The 23,823-nt window shown below is 40.7% G+C and overlaps 1 protein-coding gene across 1 annotated transcript; it reads left to right on the top strand.

Annotated features, from left to right (window-relative positions):
- Nucleotides 1–28: 28 nt before the first annotated feature.
- IMPA2 (inositol monophosphatase 2) lies at nt 29–23,058 on the top strand. Its single transcript, XM_063326528.1, has 8 exons — nt 29–161; nt 7,620–7,753; nt 12,209–12,313; nt 13,725–13,770; nt 16,096–16,204; nt 19,741–19,849; nt 20,025–20,176; nt 21,030–23,058. The coding sequence occupies exons 1-8, from the start codon at nt 36–38 to the stop codon at nt 21,143–21,145; spliced, it is 897 nt and encodes a 298-aa protein (XP_063182598.1). The 5' UTR covers nt 29–35; the 3' UTR covers nt 21,146–23,058.
- Nucleotides 23,059–23,823: the final 765 nt, after the last annotated feature.

Here is a 23,823-nt window from a genome sequence, read left to right as displayed (position 1 = left end):
CCCCGGCCCTGCCGCGGGGCAGCGGAGCCGCCGCTATGAAGCCGTGCGAGGACGAGGAGGAGGAAGGGGGGTCGGCGGCGGCGGCAGCGGCCGGTGGCGGCGGGGACCCCTGGAAGGAGTGCGCGGAGGTGGCCGTGCAGCTGGCGCTCCGCGCCGGGCAGGTGAGAGACCCGCCGCCCGCCCGGCTCCCCTCAGTCCCGGGGGGGGCTGCCCGGCGGCGGGACGGAGCCGCGGAGGGACCCGGGAGGAGCGGGTCGGGTTGGTCCGCGGCTGGAGCATCCTCTTGCCGGGCGGTTGTACCGGCTGAACTCCTAAAATTAACGAGGAAAAAAAAAAAAAAAAAAGAGCCGAGGGTGGGTTTTGAGGAAAGGCCGTGTGGTAGAGCTGGGGGGGAGGAGAAGGAAGGCGGCAGAGCTCTGCCCCGCTCAGCCGGGCCGCCGCCGGAGCCCTCGGCCGCTTCCCTCCCCTCTGCCGCGGGGGGGGTCCCCATCCCTCGGGGACGCTTCCCTCGGGATCCCCATCTCTCTGGGGTCCCCATCCCTCGGGGACTGCATCCAGCATAAGGACGAGGAAGTGCTTCGGGTGAAAACAGATTTATTTTGTGATTGGGAGTATTTTTATTTAATTAAAATTTAAAAAAAAAAAAAAAACGGCGTAAAGATTTGTCAGCGTGAAGGTGCTTTGGTAACTTTTCTCAAATACACGCCAAGCATTTATTATGCTGCTGTAATGTTTTGGAGCATGCTGTGATGCTGAGGTTGAATTTATCTACAACTAGGGGTTTATGCTGTGGTGCCTTTATCCAGAATATTGTGTATTTACACTTTACAGTACCAGCATTTGAGCAGTTTATGCAGAGGAAAATAGTCATGTCAGAGAGGTTTTATCTTCTTATTATATATACTAGTGTCTTCAGAGTGACTGAAATTCACTTGCTAGAGATAAATGAGCAGTGGCTCTGTTAAGATCTAGAGTGGCTTATTTAAGACCCGTGTTTCAACACAGCAGAAGGTTAGTCAGCTAAAGAGACATCCTGTCCCCACGGAGTGCAACAGCAAAACTTCCACTGACTCTAGCAGAGCCAAGAAGTGGGATCAGCAGATTGTTCAGATGAGAAATTGGGTAAAAGACAAACCTCAGCAACGTGTATTTCTCTTCTGCTTCCATTCTGCTATATTTTGAAACACTTTGTACCTGTACACTATCATTTAAGGAGCTCCCTTTTCTGTCTTGAGTCCAGGACCTGTAACTTTTCCTTAGTATGTATTATTAGATGTATTTTCTCCTTGGTAGAAGACAAAGATGAACAGAATGCCAGAGGAGAGGAGACTTGTTTTAGTAATACAAAGAATAAATGGATAATCCAAATCGGGATGACAGGTCATGCTCTCACAGACTCTGCAAACGGGAGTTTCTCCAGCATATTCATTCTGCCAGCCATTTCACAAGAGAGACTCTCAGACTTACTCAAACTTCCACACCTTATTTCTCAAAATATCAATTCGTGAAGACAGCTGTAACCATCTCCAGCCATTTTAATTGCCCAGAAGATTACAGCTGAGCACCTTTTCCTGGAAGAAATAAACATTCCAGATAGTTAATCCTCGCATCTTTTTAGTTCCCAATTTGCCATCGCTACCTTGCAGCTGGCAGGAAATGGCCGATTCCTTGTCAGTCCAAATTTAAACCAGTCAAGGATGTTGTGAAGTAGGACTTTGGAACTGCGTGGGTTTTTATTAACTTTGTAATCACAGAAACTTCAGAGTTGGAAGGGACCTCTAGAGATCATCTAGTCCAACTACCCTGCTAAAGCAGGATTGCCTAGAGCACATTACTCAGGACTGCATCCAGGCCAGTCTTGAAAATCTCCAGAGAAGGGGACTCCACAACCTCCCTGGGCAGCCTGTTCCAGTGCTCTGTCACCCTCACTGTAAAGAAGTTTTTCCGTGTATTTGAACAGAACTTCCTATGTTCTAACTTGTGCCCGTTGCCCCTCGTCCTGTCACTGGGAACCACTGAAAAGAGCCTGGCACCATCCTCCTTCAACCCACCCTTTAGATACTTGTATGCCATAATAAGGTCTCCCCTCAGCCTTCTCTTCTCCAGGCTAAAGAGTCCCAGCTCTCTCAGCCTTTCCTCATAAGGGAGATGCTCCAGTCCCTCAGTCATCTCAGTTGCCCTGCGCTGGACCCGCTCCAGTAGTTCCCTGTCCCTCTTGAACTGGGGAGCCCAAAACTGGATGCAGTATTCCAGTTGTGGCCTCACCAGTGCAGAGTAGAGGGGGAGAATGACCTCCTTCCACCTACTGGCCACACTCTTCCCTATGCAGCCCAGGATTCCATTGGCCTTTTTGGCAACAAGGGCACATTGTTGGCTCATGGGTAATTTACTGTCTACCAGGACCCCCAGATCCTTCTCCTCAGAACTACTTCCCAGCAGGTCCACCCCTAACCTATACTGGTGCTGAGCATTCTTCTTCCCCAGGTGGAGGACCTTGCACTTGCTTTTGTTGAACCTCATTAGGTTCTTCTCTGCCCAGCTCTCCAGCCTGTCCAGGTCCGCTGGATGGCAGCACGGCCCTCCGGAGTGTCAGCCACCCCACCCAGTTTGGTATCATCAGCGAACTTGCTGTGGATACACTCTGTCCCATCATCCAAGTCATTAATGAATATACTGAACAAAATTGGACCGAGTATTAACCCCTGGGGGACACCACTGGTTACAGGCCTCCAACTAGACTCTGTGCCGCTGATCACAACCCTCTGAGTTCTGTCACACAGCCAGCTCTCGAGCCACCTCACCGTCACCTCATCTAGCCCATAATGTTAAGGGATGTTCTTAGTTACGAAAACCATCAGAGATACTTGTGGAAGAAAACATGCAGATAGGGCTATATCTTTTATTTAAATGTCAATCCACTTCTAGCTATTCCCAAAAGAAGCTAGAGATGAGGATACCAAATGCAGTGTAACATAGGTTTGATGGGACTGGATTTTTGTTGAAAATTGACTGATAAAATTGAGTTTTAGTTTGGTCACCAAAAATAGTCAGTTCTACTGGTCAAGTTCATCTTTTTCTTCTGCCTCTCTTCCTATCCCTCAGACCTCTCCGCCTTCACCTCTATTTCCAGAAATCTGCTTGCACTCTCTGTTTCCCCAGATCTGAGTGCTGTCTCCATTCCTGCATGAAATTTTGCCACTCTGTCCTTTCTTTTAAGGCTCTCCATTTCCCAGGCCCACAGCAGGTTAGGAAGGCTTGGAATCGTTAGAAAGTGTCTGCAGGAGTCCCGGTGCAGAGGCCAACCAGAAGAAAGGCATTCAAGTCAAGATTTTGGATTTCTAGAAGTTAACCAGGAATACAGTTTCCTAGTCTTCCCTTTTGGCTTACACAACTGTTTGCTTTATATTGCATCATGTTTCATGAGTATAAGTAAAATGTATCTTCTGTCCAACAGATAGGCATCTACACTCTGGAATAGCTTCTTCTAAACTTAAAAGACCGGTAAAGAAATGATTGCTTTAATATGTGTCAAAAGTGATGTTGCTGGAGTAACTTCTATTCCCGGGTTAAAAATCATTGCCTCTCTTGCCCGTCCTGTTACTTAGTTCCATTATTTTTATGAAGTATCACAGGCTCCTGTTTAATATAGATGGCTGTTTCATGGTTTTGTAATCTCTGTAATTGACCTGCATTAAAATGATGTCTAATTCGCTTTGTAAGGCCACATGTAACTGCACTTTTTCAAACCTCTCTTCTGCTTTTTTCTGTGAGCAAACTCTGCTTGCTGTATTCATGAGAGTGTGGCCATTGGCTTAATAGCACTTTTTGCTAAAGAAAAGCAGGCTCAACTAGTCTCTGCATCTTTGATGCTGTTGAGAGCACTGCCTAATATTTGCACAGTTCTCTGCAATTACAGTCGGAGAAACTTTACCAAAATTAGTAGATGTGCATCCAGGTTAAAATAAGGGTTAGAAACTGAGACTAGAAGCTAGCATGCTGAAGTCCACACAAACTACTTTTTTTTCCCTCTCTCTCTTTTTTTGCCCCCCACTTTTTTTTCCCCAGAAAACAATTTTATGAGGCATAAGAGACCTAGCAGAATCCCACAAAAACAAAGCAGAATTTTCACTGATGTTCTAAAAAGCCAGGATATTTTTTTCTCCCCGTATTTGCTCCCAGAGGATATTGTTAGGCTATTTTCTATGGAACATGGACAGATTTTTTAGCAAACCAGATTGGTATTTCCTAAATTTTTTTTTGCAGGTAGTTATGCTTTTTATTTAGATGTTTGATTTTTACCAGTGAGCAAATATTTCAGGACAATAATGCAAGCAAGTAAATCCATCATGGAGCTCCCAGGAGCGTGTGGTGAGTGCAAGCGGTGTGTGGAGATGAAATATCTAACAGGAGCACCTCACTGTAGGTGTCTCTCCTGGCAGGTCCTGGGGGAAAAGGCATCTTGGCCCTCTGTCCTTTCCGCTCTACTTTGTATGACTTAATGTCACAAAGGTGTTAGGAAAGGAAGAGTCCAGGACCATGACTGCTCCAAGCCCTTGCAGCTCTGCTTGCCCTGCTCCGTGACAAACGAAGAAGGGAGCAGGGACAACCTGGGTCTTGCTCTGTGATGTGGTCTCCATGCACGTACTGGCGTAGATGCCCTTCGCTTTGCATATACTCCCAAGCAGGTATAGGATAAGATGTAGCCAAGTCTCGATTAGAGGAGGGGCAGTAGGGATTAAAAGTGTTAAGTGACTCTACTCTAAATAACCATGCTCTCAAAAATCAGCTGCTTAGAAATTGCTCTAAAATCTCCATAATCTGGGGACAACCTATAAATACAGTGGTAAAGCCTAGTAAAATACATTTACAGCCAAAATACAGCACCTTGGTTGCCAATTTCATTGTACAATAGAGATAAGGAGCAATCAGCTGTTTTCATTTCATCAACCTGTAGTTCCTTTGGTCTTCCACTTATCTGCTCCCTGTTACCTAGAGAGGGACTTTGATGGAGTTCCATGCCCAGCTGGGAAGAGCAGGCAATAGCACTAGGTATGCACAAACCTTATCATAAGGCTTTTGCAAGGAGGGGAGCTGAGTAATGCTTTCAAAGTACTCTGAGGCACCAGGCTCTAACACTCTTTGTAGGCAGATGATTTTTTTAGGGATTATTCAACATAGGTTGAATTCTGGACCGCTCGGAGCTATTTGATGAATTTCTGAAGAACAAAAGCTATTTCGTCAATGATGCAGGGAATGTGATCTTTGCATGTTGGATTCTGGCTTGGATTACATACCTGTACGAGCCAGTGCAAATGCACGAGTCCCTTTTGCCAGAACCTTGTAAAAGGCAGAGAATTAGCAGGGGCCCGTCCACCCCACGACGTCACCTGGTACTGCAGGTGAGCTAGTACAGACACGGTGCCCATTTGCAGTGGGTGACCTCGGCACAGCATCATGACTTCTCTCCTACTCTCCCCTCAACACATCGGTGGTGTAAGAGGTGGGGAGTAGCAGTCCATCGTAGGGCTGGGTAACGTGTGTCACGGCCCCTCGGCGTGGGCCTGCAGAGGAGGAGATGGGCAAGAAGGCCATCAGAGTCACACCTTTGGCACCTCCAAAGTGATCTCAGTCTGGCAGGTGCAGGTCACCAGAGAAACGGGCAGGGTTAAAGTTACAAATGGTCATGAACAACTGGACAAAGGATCAGAAATGGAAAATATTAAGTTCAGTGCTGAGAGGTGCAAAGGATTGTATTCAGAAAGGAGTGCTCAAGTGCCGGAGCACATGGTGAAAAGCAACCGACTGCAGAGCACGTCCCCAGGAGAGGGCTTTCTCCTCCGCTCTTCTTATTGCAGCAGGGCTCAGGTGTGATCTCACTCTCCTGCTAAGCGCTGGCATGTACTGGTTTAAATGTCTACAAAAATCTCCTCAATCCATTATGTATTAAAACTGAATATGAGTCAAGAACATGGCACTGCTAAAAAGGAAGTCAAATCTTCTCTATGTAAAGGAGTGTATTCCTCATCTGTTTGACCATGCAAAGCCCTGAGCCCAGTCTTAAGCATGGCATTTACTGTTATAGGCAATATAAAAGTAAAGAAGAGCAATTAAATTAAAAGGTATCAGAGTAGCAGTTTTTTTAGAATACACAACCGAGATGGTTGGAGTGGTTTGGATTTTGCTTTGGACCAAAGAGGAGCCCAAGGGCCTGCCTAAAGCTGCGTTTTTATGCTTCTGTGGAAAAAACATCAAGAAAACCATGCAGGGCGTTGAGGGGAGAAAAATATTAAGTGTGTTAATATTTTGATACACAATAATGAACTTTAGCAAGACCTCAAACCAAAAAGCACTAACTTACCCTCATGATCTCAGTAAATAGGCATAACTAATGGTTTACAGCTCATGAAACAGAAACATTAGTCCAGTTACATTCCCTATTAAGGCAACAATCAGCAATATCCATTACTTGTGAGAACAATCAGCACACCCTTCAAAAGTAGTATTTTATCCTACAAAAACCAAGAGATGAGACTGAAATTTGTGAGCTGCTGGTTCCCTTTCCCATGCATAATACAGCAGAACTGGTTTCTTTGGTCATCAAACATTTGTCAGTGGTTTTAAAATACTTCGATCAATGGAAAGTTAGTTAAGCAATTGAAATATAGAAGTTTTAGAAGGGACTTGGAATATTGGTCTTGTTGGTGCTGGCTTTTGTTAATATAATTCTATACAAATAAGTGGGGCTTAATTTTTGCTTTGTTTTGGTTTTCCTAATTTCAAATAGCTTATCATTTTTACCGGTTAAAAAATAAGTCAGCTTCTTTTGCATCCTGCCCCCTTATTTTCCTTTTTAATGAAGGAGTGGAAAAAAACAGAAAGAAAATGGGAAAATTGGAAAAAAGCTTTTATTAACTGTTTTCCCGTATGTGCATTTGTTCTTGATGTGGTGCAGTTCAGAGTTTATAACACTAAAACCCTTGAAAAGGAGATAAAGACTTTTCCAGAGCAGAATCCAGGGTTAGATCACTGGGTCTGTATCTGGGGAAAAGTCTGAATTTTTGGTTTTGTTAAATATATAGCAATTCTTTGGGAACTAGTGGGTGGCCAGCACTTGAAGTTCCAAAAAAACCATATGCACAAGGAAAAATAAACTTTGTTTGTCTTTGTTGGCAAAAAAATAAACCATCAGGGTTTGCTTTATAGCGTGTTTTTTGAAGTAAGAGAGCAGTGGGGTATTGGCCCTGTAAATTTAAAAAAAAAAAGAATTTCCGTTAAAAATTCTTTAGCCTCAAGGCTGTTTCTTATCTTACGTGTAGTTTTTGTAATTTCCTAAATCATGATGACTGCCATCATCCTTTTATTCCATTAGTTGCATCCCATTCATCAATCCTTTTCTGAACTGTCAAGAAAGGTTCTTGCAGAGCCATTCAAAATGCCGTGTTCCCAGAGACTGCTCATTATCTCAGAAGGATTTTTAGTCAGAAGAATTAGAACAAGCTCCGGTAGAATTAGGTCTACAGTTGGTTTTCAGGATTAGCTATAATTTTTTGGTAAATATATTATTTTAGTTTGCACAGGATGAATGGCCAACAAATCTGATTTGTGATCTTCTTTTTCAGATTATTAGGAAAGCTCTAACAGAGGAAAAACAAGTGTCCACAAAGACATCTGCAGCAGATCTTGTGACAGAAACTGATCATTTTGTGGAAAATTTAATTATTTCCGTTCTGAAAGAGAAGTTTCCCTCCCACAGGTGGGTGCCTATAGAAAGAAACTATCAATGACCTTTTTTCCTTTAAGAGCATATCTGACTGGCATTTAAAGGGAATTTTAAAAGTTTATATATCTCTCTCTCACATATTAGCCTATTGCTGTTGGACACTTTCATAGGACTCCTGTTTTTAAAAAGTACCACTTCCCTATACTTAGTGCTTTATTATTTTCTAATAGTTACATTTCTTAATATATGTATTTAATAGTATTGTTTCCGCTGTAGGGACATCATGTATGGGGGTTTCGTATGTATCCCCATGATTTTCAGAATACTGATCTGTTCTCTATTGTATTAAGAATTATGCTGTGGATATCTATTAAAATATAGCTGAAATTAATGATAGCAAAGGTCACATCCTGCAGACCTTTCCTGTGCTTTCTTTTGCCGTCTCACATAAGCGTTTGCCAGATCAGAACAAGTATCGTACGGAATCACATGTACCTTGTGTTGTATAGAATCCTGAGATCACTGAGAATCAGGGTTGTTTATCATCATCATTTGATGCGTGTACATAAACAGGATATAAATTACTATATGGGGTGTCAACCCAAGGTTTTAAAAATAGATCAGATTGTTGAGTCCTCTTGAATTATTATGGTCAATTTGAAAATAACAACTCCTAGCACATGCACAGATTAGAGAGAGGTTTTGTATTAGTTGGCCGGGTTTTGGCTTGATGCAGAGACTTTGCAATCAATTTCCACGTTTGACTTCAGTCCACAAGGATAAAATTCATCTTCCTGCCGAGCCAGTGCAGAGCCTGTGTATCCCTTAAATACTGCATGACTTCCTTCTAACTGTGTGCATCGCTGGTGGAGATGAGCCTTGCACTCTGGCACTGCGCAGAAATCAACAAAGATGAAAATCTGCAGGGCTCCGCTACTAATCTGATTGTCGGCAATGCTGCTGGAAAAAAAAAACAAAACACCATAAGACAGAGTAGAAAGAACATTATATACTAAATATGGCTTTCTAAGTACGTGTTGTATGTGATCACATATTGAAGTGGTACTGTACAGCATAATGTGTGGTTCTTGGCTGTGATTCTCAAGACAGTGCCAGGCTTTACAAGCCTATTATTTTTGTAATAGTCCTTCTACTATTGCTGGCAGTTCTCTTTTCTCATCTCCACTCTTATGTTGTGGGTTTTTTTCCTTGAACAGTCTGCCAGATAACATGAAACGTACACATTTCGCATAAAGTGAAAATCATCAGAAGCACTCGAGTTACTCAGAATAGGAACAAAAGTTGTAAGGTCAGCAAAGATTTTGGAACTGAAAAACCCCTGACTTAATAAAGTCTGTACAGTTAACTTCTGACTTTATAAGCAAATGAAGGAATTGCTTTTTCTTCAAGATGATTATTTTTTGCTGATATTGGTTGTTGGTTTTGGTTGGAGTTGGTTCAGACAGTGAGTGCATTTAGACTAAACAATAGGTTAAAACTAGATTTACCTAGACTAGATTAAAACACTTGCAATGAAGAGTCCACAGTAGCATCAAGGTTTAATTTAAAGTGCAATGAAAACATTTAAAGACCATTTAAATTGTCTTCAGTCTTTTCCTTAATCTGGCTGTTGAAAGCATCAATGAAGTTTTCTGTTATTTCTCTTTCTCTTAAATTATCTTGATTCTTATGTTCTCCGAGCCAAAAAAATGTATCATAGGAGGCAGAAAAATTAAAAGGGGTCTCATTTGAATCTGTGCCATTTGCAGAGTGGCAACGATGAGTCTTGAGATGTTGGAAATGTACTCAGAAGTGAAGAGAAATATCAGGAAAATCTGTTATAAATGTAATCCTGTCCCATGTTTGTTTCTTCTTCGCTCTGTTGGCTAAGTGATATGTATGATCTTAATTCATGCTTTTTTGTTTTGATAGTTTTTCTGGTAGATCCTTGAAGTGCGGATAGGCGCAGCCAGAATATCAGGGGCTACTGTGTTATTGTTACACAAGTTCTCGCCTTTGGTGTTAAGTGTGGCCTTAATCCTGTAGACATTAAAACCAGGACACAGCCATTCCGGAGGGTGACATCCAACTCTAGCTTCCCAGCTTTCTGCCCTTAGACCCCCATCAGGGCATAGGTGAGGGAGAGCCCCAGTTTGAACCTCCTGCGCTTGACTGGGTATCACTCCTGCAGTTGATTCTGTGCTGTTCCCTGCTGTCCCAGCAACGAATTTCAGAGTGGCAGCATGGTATGAACAGATGTCTACTAAGGCTGGGCTAAAATTACTGGACTCATTTTCAGTGGGAGAAAACTTTAATCCAGATCTGATGAGAGGTCAACAGAGCTGGCAGGCTGGCGTATTAAATTAACTGCTTGTAGTAACATGGCGACCTCCCCTGCTTCTCAAGCTGTTCCTACAATTTGGTCTCCAGTACATGGGGCTGAATGTTTTGCTTAGTTTGCATGTTTTTACAGGACAGAGAGCCATAGAGCAACACATCTGATTTTGGCCTGGAGGGCCTCTCACAATACACAGGACTGTATAACAGCAAGGGGCTGATTTTAACTGATTAGCCCAAATTTCATAAAATTTTCACCTCATTTGTCCTACATCCGTTTTGGAAAAATTGTTCTTGGACGTCAAGACTTTCTCAATGGCATGGCTGTGGCCCCGGCTTCACGTTAGCATTTCTGTATGTGCGTACTGCAGCATCACACCCTGCTGTAAGGAAAAGGTGAGGGAAAGACTTAGTTGAAGAGATACTTGAAGGCAAAACACTTTACACAGAAATACTCTTGTCTTTAAAGAGGTTCCCATTTCGCCTTTCTTCAACTGGCAAGACAACGGCAACAGTTCAGGCTCTGGCTGGGGGACCTGGCAGAAGGTTGAAGCAGAGGCATAATTTATGGGGAAGATGGGCAATCTGAGATGGGATGGAAGGTGCTCCGTCTGTGAGAAGATGAGCTTCCTCTGCAGACAGCAGCACAGCCGAAGCATATGGTTACATTTAGGTGCTAATTACAAGATTTGTAAAAGCAAAAGTCAAATGATACAGCACCAACAATAACAATATTGGAATATTTACAGTGAGGAGTCTGCAAAGTGTTATGTTTGACTGAGAAGTCCAAACACGTGTTCAAGTCTTTTCTCGTTTCTCAGTTGCACACTAACATTTCATCCTTCAGCTGTTATCGTTAATGGAGATGAAAATAGTAACAAACGCTTCCTACTTCCCTCTTCATACCAACTGGGGCCCATAATGCCATCAAAATAGTCCCTTTCTACTGAGGGAAAGGCAAAGTAGCATTTGGAAAATTCAAAAAGTCTCCTCCTGTGCTATCTGCAGAACATTTTAAGCTCGTGGTTGCAAGCATCATGTGGCATCACGCAGTGTATGTTGAGGGCACAAAAGAAAATAGCTACTGCTCTAGTCCTAGGGAAGCAACTGTTTCTGCAGAAGATATTTTCTCTTTATTTTATCCAATTTTTTTCTCTTTGAGTCTTTGAGAGAAGCTTTTTTATCTTTAAGCGTTTTCAGGAACTCTGAATACCACTACCAGCTGTTCAACTGTGAAACCAAAAGCAAGATTCAGTACTAGCAGTCTGGTTAGACCTTCTGGACGTACAGAACTTAATTCAAATCTGTGAGAGTAGCACCTGCACAACACTTATACTAACAGCCCCTGAACAGTTTATGGGAGAGCAAAGATAATTAAGGTCAGCAGGAAATGTGCCAGAACTGGATGTTCGTTTCCCAGGGAAAAAGCAGGGGCGGGGGGGAGGAAAAAAAAAGCATATCTACTAAAAGAAATTGGGACAGAACAACAGAACAGACGATGAGCTTAGATTTCAATGTGTGCCTTGTGCATCCAAACAACAAACAAAAAAATTAATTTGTTGATTTTCTCTGGGTCATGGGAAAAAGAAAGTTCAGCTTTGTAAAACTTTTAATTTCCTGAGTCACACTACTGTAAAAAATTCAAGTAGGAGTGAGATTGTGGATTTTCTAAGGGTGCATTATTTCCTGCTGACTGATTTTGACTGTAGAAGAGAGGCAGCTACAGTTTGCAGTTTATATTACTTACTGCAAGAGACAGGCCTAATCCATAAAATTACATTCTGCATTAAAAAAAACTTCTAGAGTTCCAGGGATGCCAGTTCAGATCCGTTTCTGCATTCATTTTCATTACTTTCTTAATGGTAATCAGGAAAGTGAACACAAACAGAATTCTTTTTTAACATGTGAAAAAGTATGGTATAAATTTGAGAACTCTCCTTCAAAGTTTCTGTGAAAGTTCCCCATTCCCAAATGAAAAAAGAAATATGTGTGTTTATACATATACATTTATACAAAAATTTTGTGTGTGTGTGTATATATATATATATAAATTAAGTATCTCTTCAAAACAGAGAGATGGAGTTTGACTTTCCAAGTCACGTATCTAAGCCAGTTTTCTGGGACGCTTGTTTTACTCCACACCAAATGCAGGTTTATTGCAGAAGAATCCACTGCTGCTGGTTCAAAATGTGTCCTCACCGACAGTCCGACCTGGATTATTGACCCTGTTGATGGAACGTGCAATTTTGTGCACAGGTAAGTGGATAGTGAACTGGGAAATACATAAAAGAGAAAAATGTAGCTTCTCACGAATCCTCCCTTCTGCTTAAAGGTGTTTTACTGTGGTCGATTTGTTCCTTTGACTCATAAGTAGGAGTCATCCCTTTGTCTTTTTGTACCTTCCCGTAATGTGTCTGAGGGAGTGTGTGTTTGTGCTGGAGAGAGCTGTAAACTGTTATCTAAAGGTAAGCTGAAGTTTCTGCTGATTGCTTAATGACCCAAAGCTCTTGACTCACAGCTCGTTTATATATAACCGCACGTTAACGTGCAGAGACTTGAGCAGAACTGGAGGAACAAGGCTGCGCTGTGATGGCACTTGGCCTAACGCCTTATGTGGTTGTTACACATTCCTTTTAGTAGTGGTGTTTTCTCCCTTTCAAATACAAATGCTTCATTTTTCCCGGGAAGTGCAACCATGGCACATATGTAGAGTAGAACTGAAAACTAAGTTGTACATAGATATTGGGTTTAAATTTATCTGATACTTCGCTGCAAAAAGAAGTCTGGGGATCGTTACTGCAAAAACGCAAAAGTTTAATTAATCATTTGAGTGTTAGGAGTTGTAAACTAATGCCTATTCATAATACTTCTACTTTAAAACCTTAAATATGTTCTTCCTTATAGTTAGTGACTTAAAATAATACAGTTATCATTAAAAAAAAACCAAACCAAAAACAAAACAAAAAAAAAGACATTTCCCTGACTTCTGGTGCGATTACATAGAATTCAAGGGGAGGTGGGGGAGTGTCAACGTGCTGGTGTTTCATGCAATTAAGTGAAACTTTCTCTTTCTAGCAATATTTCCTGGACCTCTACAGCCCTCTTTAAAACATGTTTTCACTAAATTAATTTATTTAATTGTTTAACATGCAATAATTATACTTTAATCAAAAGGACCAAATTAAATACCTGATCATCACTCTGTCAAAAGAGAGGGTAGAGGAACTGGTTTCTCCTTATGTTGATGTCAGCAGCAAGGTATCTCCACGCTACTTAATTGCTGTCTTAGATGCTTGAACTTGAACACAATGTGCTTTTAGAAGTGATGACTTGTTATGACAACGTTAGTGATTTTATACTGGATAATTAATTACACTAAAGCAAAAAGATCACTACAATATGCAACACATTTAGTATAAATATCCTGATCTCTTCATGTGTTTATTTCTCGCCTTCTCCAACATTAAATTACATTTTTAAAGGAGCTGACAAAGTTTAAAGGAACTGACAAAGAGACCGACAAAGGAGAAATAGTACAATGTCAAGAGCATTTTGACACAAGTAAAATCACAGAGCTCCCTGTGGGGCTTTGTTGCCTAAGGGGGTTGCATAAGGAGTAAGTTGAGAGATTTTTCATCAACAATACTTCATTTCTTATTTTTCACAGATTTCCAACAGTGGCAGTGAGCATTGGATTTGCTGTTAACAAAGAGGTATGAAGTATGTTCTTTAAGATGGGTACCTGAGAGCTGGTTAGAAGTCTCAAAACCATGTGGGAACTTTAAATAAATAAAATAAAAAAAAATATCAGCCACCACTCAGGTTTTTCCATGCTTTTTAAATGCATTAGATCATACTCTACTAGTCTAAAATCGTAGTCTTGCAAAACTTGCTTATGCAAACTGGCAATTACAAGACAATTCTTACAAATTATTATAAATATTATAGGATTTTTGTGGCGAAAAAAAAGGAATACTGGTGTGGACAAGGTTTTGTAAGACAAAACCATAATAAGTTAAATATAGTGCTGCTTATTCATAATTTAAATGTATCTCCCAGTGTTCTTACGTTATTACTATTGCTTCTTTCCTGCTAGTGGTACGTGTGAAAGATAACTGCTGCTATCAGGCAATTCAGAACTGATCTCCGTGAAGAGTGCAAAATTATGGGCCTAGTTCATTTAATCTGCCTTTGTGGTTTCCTTAACATAGTAAAATAAGTATATTTCCCACGAGAGAGCTTGATTACACAGGGGAAAAAGTACCTAGCCTTCATATGTGCCATTTTGAGTTTCCTTAGCTATATTCATTCATGCTAGTGCCTTTTCTCCAGATGTTGCCGGTTTACAGCTTGATATATACAGAAGAAATAGCTATTCAAATTGCCAAGAAATGTGCCTCTTTCGGCCTAATTCCACAATCTTAAATATATATATATAGCTGTCAGTGAAGCCAGCAAGAATTCTGTATAATAACAGCATAGTTTTCAGATGTGCTAGTGGCTCTTGCTGATTTAAACAGAATAATGTGTACTTCTCTAGTTAGACTTTTCAAACATGGCAACTATAGAGAAACACTTCCATGCTTTCCTGAAGTTTATTCATTGCCAAAGGTCTTTTTGAATACTATGTATTATTACCAGACAGCTTTCTCTAATATTTGTGTTTTCCAGAACACCATTGTGATTTTGATGCTGCATATTTTGGGTTATGTAAACTAAACAAAGCTGAAACAAAAATAAAGAATGTTAAATCTCCCTCAGTAAACAAATGGGAAAAGCAGAAAAAAGTAGTGAGCTGAAAAGGAGCCAAAGTATACACAGGGGAACTGGCCTGAATGTAAGCCTTGAACAGTACTGAAGAAAATCCTGCAGATGTCTTCAGGGAAAGAGTCTATTAATAGTGTGTTTCTCAAAAAAAACTTGGTATAGATGGGACCTCAGGGAGCGAGGACAGTCCATTCCCTTTGAATTGTCTTTGGTGAACACCAATGATTATTCACATTGAATGGAGAAGGGCAGCAGGAAAGGATTTGGAGTCTAGAACATCTGAGATGTTTTATTGACCTTGTTACCAACTTCTTCTGTGACCTTGTGTAAGTCACTTAATTTTTGTGTATCTGTCCGCCCCTAAATAAAATATTGCTAATAGTGCCTATCTAGGGGTGATTTTAGCAGTTAATCAGTGAAGTTTGTAAAGTGCTTTAAAATCTTTTGGTGAAACCTGTTAAAGTAGTGGAAATATTAAATACCTCAGGTTTATATCAAGGGTCAAATTCTGACCCTCTTCTCATTGCTAAACAGATGCTCCCACAAAATTTCCAATGTTGCTCATTCTCAAGCTTTCACTGAGGGTCACAATATTTGGTATTTCTCTTCAAACTCCTTCTCTTGGAGTTGTGTGACTTCATGAGATTCTCACTTTTATGTGTAAAGAAAAGGATTTTGCAGAGAAACGTTTGAACACGTGACTGGAGCGTACTACTACGATTGAAAAGGCAGGCAAATCAAGTGCATCATGAAAGGTGAAGTGCATATTCAAGCATCCACTGTTAATAAACAGCGTGCCGTGACTTCTGAGTTTGGATGCCTGACTGGTGCTGTCTATGTATTTGGGGCTGCAAATCTTCAGGGTCCAGCCAAAGTCAGTAGGATTACTTCTAGGTGTAACCGCTCATCAGTGAAAGTAAAGCATTCAGAATCTGGCCTTAGAGGACTTGCCCACTTTCAATAAAAACATGCCATTGAATTTGAAATCAACTTAGCATTTAATCCGTTCTAATGTGAACCCAAGCTGCAAGTAAGAGTTTAGAAGATCACGAACATATTGCATTAACTTCTCTTTATAAACTGAATTTTATATGACCTTTATCTCAATATCACAGTCATAGTAAAATTAGTCCAGTTTATTAACATCAATATAATCTTTGATTACGTGTACCAATTAAAATATTGCTGATCTTTCTGCCATTAGTAGTTGTTTATATTTATGATGAGTAATTTGAGTTGCATTCATTTCTTTCCTTTTCAAAATCTTAAAGCTTGAATTTGGTGTAATTTACCACTGCACTGAAGAACGATTATACACTGGTAGAAGAGGTCAAGGGGCATTTTGTAATGACAAAAGGCTTCAGGTATCAAAAGAGACAGGTTGGTCTAGATTTTGTTAGAACTCTAAAAGGAATATGTTAATTTTGTTTCAGAGTTGTTGCAAATCATCATTAGGATAATGAACATCATTATCCTGATGGAAAGTATTTCACCTGCATGATAATTCTGTTGTTGTGTGTTTGTTTTTTTCTGAAAAAAATCACATCTTTCCTCATTTTCTTTTTAAAATATACATCTGAACTATTGAAATAATACTAAATTATTTTGCTTCATAACCATTGCTTAAAATAAGGAAGAATGAGTGGATTCACCAGTTTCATTCCAGCTGTACCCTGGCATAACATTTTATGTGCAAGATGCAATGGGAATGGTGAATCAAATTCGGAGTACTATGGCGGCCGTTATTCACTTAATTTCCAATAAACTGGTACATTATAAAGTGTATTAATTATGTCTGTAGGCATACATGCTAACAGTAAACTGAAAGATGCATGCTTCATTAGGGGTTCTTTAACAGCTTGCTTTTGTGAGGTACGTTTCAACATACAAATAGCCAGGAACACTTAGCCAATGCTTTAATGGAATTACTTTATTGGTAAACCAAAGCATAGATCTGTCTGTTTACTTGATGATAAGAGATGACAATAATCAGATATATGTAGAGACATTTTCTTTTAATCAATCAAAATGCAGAGGAGAACATAACACTCAGTAATAGACAGAAGCAGACATGTGCCAAAAATATACATCATTGTACACAGGAGGTGGTAAAAATTTCACCCCAAAAAGAGATTTAATGAACTTGAAACACAGTTAATTCAAGTAATTTAACATACAGATTTGTTGTAGTGCCCGAAGCAGACCCTGCATTAAAACATTCCTGAAATTTGGGAAGTTTGGCTATTCACGTAAATTAATAGTGAGCTGGGGTCCCCCTATTTGGAGAGATGGAGCAATTTGTAAGGTCAGTGACCCCTAAGATTTTAATCCTTGATTATACATGAAATTTTTGTCAATGCTTGAAGATCTCACATTCCCCAAAAGCCTGCGCTGGCAGAGACTCTTAGGAAGAGCTAGGGGTGCTCCCAGTTGGGCTGGCTGAGACACTCTTGAAAAACGGCCTCACTCACTTTTGCAGTCAGAGAGTTCTGGTTTCCAGTTGAGCAAGGAACGATTTTGGCACATGCCACTTTTGTCCTCCTTTCTCTAGACATCCAGTCTTATGTGGGTGTCTAGAACATAGCAAGGGAAGTGGACCTCCTGCCTTTCCAAATGCTTTGAAATTTTCCTCTGTTTTGAGAAACATCATTTGGTGGTGGGCAATTTCACCAGTGAAGATGGATCTTCTTTAGTCTCACTTGTATTGATGTTTTAAGTGTATAAAATCAGAGTTGCTCTTTTGCTGTAAGGACTATGGCTCCAGTGAAATAAACCAACCCTGGAACAGAGAGTGTATTTCCCTGTACCTACCACTGGAACTCAAGTAGCCTTCACCAATGCATGACGTGTTGGAGATCTAGGCTGTCGTGTTACTTCATGCCTTTTGTTTTCAGGAAATGTGACTGTTGTATAACATTGACCTATGCTATCCATTAATTGTTCAGATTTAATCATTTGAAATCACAGTCCCGGCAAACACTGTTCTTTTTCAATGCCAAATTTTGTAGAGGTCTGGTATGGGAGTCAGGATGCACTTAAATGAAGAATCCATCTTCCCTTTGATCTTGAGTGATACGTTCTTCTCATGCTTAGATTCAGGTCAGGCCTTACATGTGCCAATACTGTAAGTGTATTTTCTGGTTTTTAATCTTCTGTGGTCAACGGATTTGGTCTTTTCATTATAAATCTATTCATATCGCTGTTAAATCTCTTCTCCCAAGCCTCCCTATTTTTCTGGCCTCTATCAGAGCGAGCAGTAGTCAGTAAATTTTCTCTTGTGCCTTGAATTCCTGAAACCCCAGTGAGTCTTGTGATCAGCCAGCTCCTTTTCCTGAGCAGAGACCTCCCTCTTCCTTGCCTGTGTTTCTTGATCCAATTTCTACCTGTAGCCCTGATGAAAATGGAAGAGATCCATTTATGCATTAGAAATATATTTAATAACTCAAAAGAATAACTGTCTTAGTCATGACCTAGCTATGACTGGTGTGGTGCGAATGCTTGGTGCATTTCAGCAATGAGGCGTGCATTAAATGTTCTGTAATTATAAATTGGGTCTGTTATGCAAAAAGACGTAAGGCAGATTGCTTTCACCACCCAGAATTTTCAGTGGTGGCTAAACAACAAATACCCTGCAGCGCGCCTGGATTGGTGTTTCTGTATTTTAATGCAGTAATTTAAAAAGTGGTTGTTAAATCTATGTTCCTACAGTTAAGCTTTGTGATACCCTGTAACTTTTAATCTAATTACATACCTGTTACTCACCAACCATCTACCGCATTGCTTGAATCCATAATGTTCCTCTGCAATACTAAATTCATTGGTAGCCTGTTTAATTAAATGATGTCTCACTCCAGCCTAATTTGCTTTTGAAAACCTCCTTGCTACTTCTGCTAAGAAATTTCAACTTAAACAATTAGCTGTAATAACCAGGTAGACATTCCCTGTCTGAATGAATGCCTTGCCTTTAAGCCAGGGTAGAAGGTGACACCTCACGCTTGGGCACAGCCTAGTTAGTAAGTAATCAACCCCTAAACCTTTGAGTTTTGTCATATCTTTAATGCCTCCGAGCTCAGCTGGTGCAGCAGAAGCAGGGACACTTGGCATTTGATCAACCATCTCCACCCGCGTTGGCACGCACTTGTTACATACTACTAATATTCAGACCTCACGTCAGGACTACTTCAACACCTTGCAAGTCACTGTGAGTCTCTCCTTTGACTGTACACAAGGTTGATATCTTCACCTGCTGTAGGTCAGAATTGCCCTTGCTGAAACAATACAAATAAAACGTTCATATATTACATTAATTAAGATACTGCTTTAGTTTGTGATAAGAAAGGGGTTTCTTTCAGTTATAAGGTGTCTTCAGTCTTTGAAATGTCAGAACAAAAGGCAGCTATTCCTGGGTGATGGTGATTTAGGTAGAAACTTTTCTTTTCTCTTACTGTATTCCTAAATGTTTATCATTTGCTAACAAATTACACTGAAGTCCCTATTCAAGAACCATCCTCTTTTCAAATATGATTAGATTAGCATCATTAAGAGTTACTAGGTCACTGCATTATTTTTAGTTGACTGCTAATGTTAGTGAATTTGCCAAAAGCTGACCGGTCAATGAAATAAAACAATGTATGGAAAGAGAAGGAATGTAAGAATGCATTCTTGGTTTTAACCTTCCTGTTCTTTTTTTTTTTTTTTTTAAGTGTGTTTAGATCAGACCATTTGATGTGAGAAATCTAGCCTTGCTTGAATTTTTATGCAAAGTTGTCACTTATCCTATGAAAGAGTTTGGGGTAAAAAAAGGGACATGAAAATAGTTTTTCTGTGAAAAGTCCGTTAGTGTTTAATTTAAAAACAGATTTTCAGAATCTACCTGGAAGCTCTTGAATTAATGGAAACAACTACCTACATTGCAGATATCTCGAAGGCCTTAATTTTAACAGAAATTGGTCCAAAACGTGACCCTGCAACTTTGAAATTGTTCCTGGGTAACATTGAGAGATTGCTCAAGGCCCAAGCACATGGGTAAGATATTTTACAATATACGTCTCACCTTTGTGACCAAAAGTCGTTAAAAAAAAATTTAAAAAAAATATCAAACCAAACAAGTACGTTGCACATTTTTCGATCTCAACACATAGGTTGAAAGCAAAGGCGTTTTCTGCTTTACGTTACCATGTCCCTTTCTCGCGGGGTTTAGGGTCCGTGTCATTGGGAGCTCGACCTTGGCTCTGTGCCATCTGGCATCCGGCGCTGCAGATGCCTATTACCAGTTTGGGTTACACTGCTGGGACTTGGCAGCGGCCACTGTCATTATTAGAGAGGCGGGCGGCACTGTGATAGACACTTCGGGTGAGTGCAACATCCTTGTTTTCGTTGACTTTTTTGGGGACTGAGTGGCTATTTTGGGGGCAACTTGTGTTACCTCGGTACAGCCCTTCTCTGTGGCTCTATCTCATTTCTAGCAAGATTCTGTAGAAACACGTGTACTCTCCACTAGGCTCTGGCTGGTTATTTGTAACGCACTGATGTACTTCCAGCCTGGGGTTTCATCACATCAAAGGTCTTCTGAACCAGCCATGACTTTGTGTAATTCCTTTGAAGTATCAGATGTACAGTAAAGAACTAGCCCAGGAGATTGGTAGATCCACTCAGACTCCAAAGAGATTTCAGCAGAGACGGCTTCCCGAGAAAAGAGGGCTCTCGGGTACCTGCCTGAACATAAATGGCTAGGAACTACTCAGAGGGAGTAGAGGACAGCACAGTCTCCGGATTATTATTTCATTCCTTTAGGTGGTACACGTCACAAAGCAATGGTTTACTGGTGACCAGTATATGGATACTGCGGAAAGATAGGGTGGATTAAGAAGAAGGGTATGCTGGTTGAACTAATTTCTGTTCTATCCCTTCCTGTCGCTAAGAGAAGGGAATATTGCATTTATTGTTGGATACTGATCAAATCTAGACATTTGCTGCCTCTGTTGCATGCTTTGGCACTGTATCTAGAATTTTCTGAATCAATTTTTGCCGAAGATTTCCAGATAGAAGTTGCTGAATTAGGTTGTCCTTCCCACCCTAAAAGGAGCTACGTGTGAAGTTTTTTCAGTGTTTCTGAACCTATCTGATTACAGCATGGTTTATATTTAAGAATACATTGCCTTTTTACACAACATAAGACAATTCTCATTAATCCTCTTCTCCTCAGGGGGACCTCTGGATCTTATGTCCTGCCGAGTGATTGCTGCGGGCACCAGAGAGATGGCTATGTTCATAGCTCAGGAAATACAAACTATTCACTACAGACGGGATGATGAGAATTAAATGCTTAAAACATGGAGCCTGCCCTCCTGAACTATGTAACTTTTGCAAGATGGGTGGCTTAAAGGGTACGTGATTTCAGCAGGATGCTTTCTTGTGGAGATTTTCTGTGTCAAATATTTTTTATAAATTTATTACAATGTGGGAAGGCATAGGGAGATTTTTAAACCTCTAAGAATCATGTTTCCTTTTTAATATGTATCTCTTTCAGCAGTATCCTTTTTTATAAGATAGCATATTTTACTTGTAGTAAATTAGTCTCAAAATGAAGTTGTAATTTCATATCTGTGGGGCTGATACTTAGTCTTTTGTAACATGCAGCTAAAAATGGAACTTTATTTTTACAGATGCAGATCTCAGGTAAATGAGCTTTAGGACTATAGTGAGGGCGAGTAGTTAAGATGTGTGCCTACAATACCCTTGTTCTATGATACTTAAGAATGCAATAAAAATGACATTATTGTTTCCTAACTATGTCATAGCTATATATCCGTATATATGTATATGTACATATATGTATGTCTGCGTGTATGTGTGTAGATCTGTACACCTATACATGTATATGCATGTATACACACACACCCCCATGTGTGTATTTTTATATATATATATATATATATATATATATATATATATGGGTATCCTGGATGTTTACAGCAATTTAGAGAATGCATAGAAGAAAGCTAATATTGGAAGTTATTTTCAGGTGAAGAGTATAGGTTACTTAGGTGATTTCGGTGGGGGCTATCCAAATGGCAAACGACAGAGCTCATCATGGAAAATGTTTAGTGATTTTACAAACTGTCCAGCTAGTTCTCGTTTCCCTTCATCCCCCTGCATGAGGATAAATCATACTGTCCTGCAGGCCTCTGTAAGATATCCAAACCTGCAAACACTTACTACTATAGAGTAATTATAGTTAAAACCAGGAATATTGAACTTCACTGAGTTATTCACAGTATTAACTTTGACACACAGTAGGAGGCCAGCAGAATAGAGCACAGTGTCAAGGAGATGTTGATTTTAGAGAAACTTTGAGGAGCAGAACAGCAGGATTTGGTCCCTTACTGTCAAGTTATTAAAATTATGCACATAAGATACGCTTGCAAAAAGTTGTAAATCACATTCCCTTCTCGCACAATGTTGTAATAGCACTTTTTGATCAGAGAAACCTGTAACATCAGTTACATACATTTCCTAAATTTACAGTTGTCCTCTATCCTTGTATCTAGCATTGGTTTTAATTCCACCAAGGTGATAATTTCTATTTAGATTATATTTTAAATCATGAGCACAGGGAAAATACAAGTGTGTCCAGAAAAGTAGTTGGCGTGAAATCACCTCTATTTTTCTCTTGAAAAATTGAATTAAAAGGTATCTCTTTTTTTGCAAGAGTGCAAATTAAGTAACGGAATGAGCCAAAAAAGTAAGTTGGTTAAAAATTTTTAACTTTCTTTATATACTGCATGTGTAGACTTTGTAAACGTGTTCAGATATCTGCTTAGAACATACAAGCTAAATGTTTTTTTAAAAATAACCTTACATGTGTTTCTTGCAATGAAAAATGTTTTTTACTGAATATAACATAAAATTCTCTGTGATTTCTTGATGCTTTTTTTCACAAGAAATACAAAGTATTGACTGCGTGAAGAATGTCTAAATCCAACTAAGCATTTAAGAACTGATGGTTCTTACCAGAAAACCAACACTGTCTGTCACAGTGATCAATGTTTTGTCACTGCTCCCTTTTACCTGCCCCCCCATCTCCTTGTACACCCCTGTTCGGAAATGGAGATTGTGAGCCCTCTCGGGCAGGGACTATGGTACTTTGGCTCTGGGTTTGCACAGTGCTAATAGGATGCTATTCTGGTCCACGACTAGGCACCGAGGTGCTATAATAATACGAATAATAAATGCTAATAGGCTCACGTGTCTCTTATTTGCCCTCCCCCCCGGCTTTCTGAGCACAGTGTAGATCCGAGTGACAGATGCGGAGCTTGGTAGCACCACTCTGATCCCAGGGCACTTAGCCTTGGCAGCCGAGGGAGCTGCCGTACGGGGCTTTACTCGGGCTTCTGCCATGGCCGTAAGCCCCGTAAGGAAGCTTACGCTGGCCGGGGATCAAGTGTGGTGGAAGCTCAGCCCCACTTCATCCGCTCTCCCTCCTCGCCCCGTCCCCCCCATCGCCCTGGGGGAGGAGGGTGTGCGAGAAGCTGCTCCATGGCTCCGGCGAGCTTTCCCAGCAGCTCAGCGTACAAAGGAAGGCTCTGACCCAGTTAGGGCCGGTGTGGGCCGGCCTCCCAGAGCCTGGCAAAGCAGGGAAATCTATGCATCGACTTCAATGGCACACACCAGCGATTTGCAAGGGCGGGAGCCAAGCGTGCTGGGGAGGGAGAGGTGCAGAAACCCATTCACAAGTTCTCGTTCGTGCCCGGGATGCTGTTTTGATTTTTATTTGGGCTGTAGTTCAAGTGTGTTAAACTGGGAGCGTGTGTGCGGAGCGGCAATCCCCTCGCCCCCACCTCCTCTGCCGCCCCTGGGCCAGTGCAAACATTTCTGAACCCTTTCTGGACCAGATGAGCGAAGTGATCTGCCTGCAAAGTACCCCAGTAAACAAAAAAGGGATTATTTTACAGACAGACCGTTTTCCCCAGCCGATTCAGCCCCCGGCCACCGGCAGC

The sequence above is a fragment of the Chroicocephalus ridibundus genome, chromosome 2, assembly GCF_963924245.1.
Source record: "Chroicocephalus ridibundus chromosome 2, bChrRid1.1, whole genome shotgun sequence".
Lineage (NCBI taxonomy): Eukaryota > Metazoa > Chordata > Aves > Charadriiformes > Laridae > Chroicocephalus > Chroicocephalus ridibundus.
This window is presented reverse-complemented; position numbering and strand designations above follow the sequence as displayed.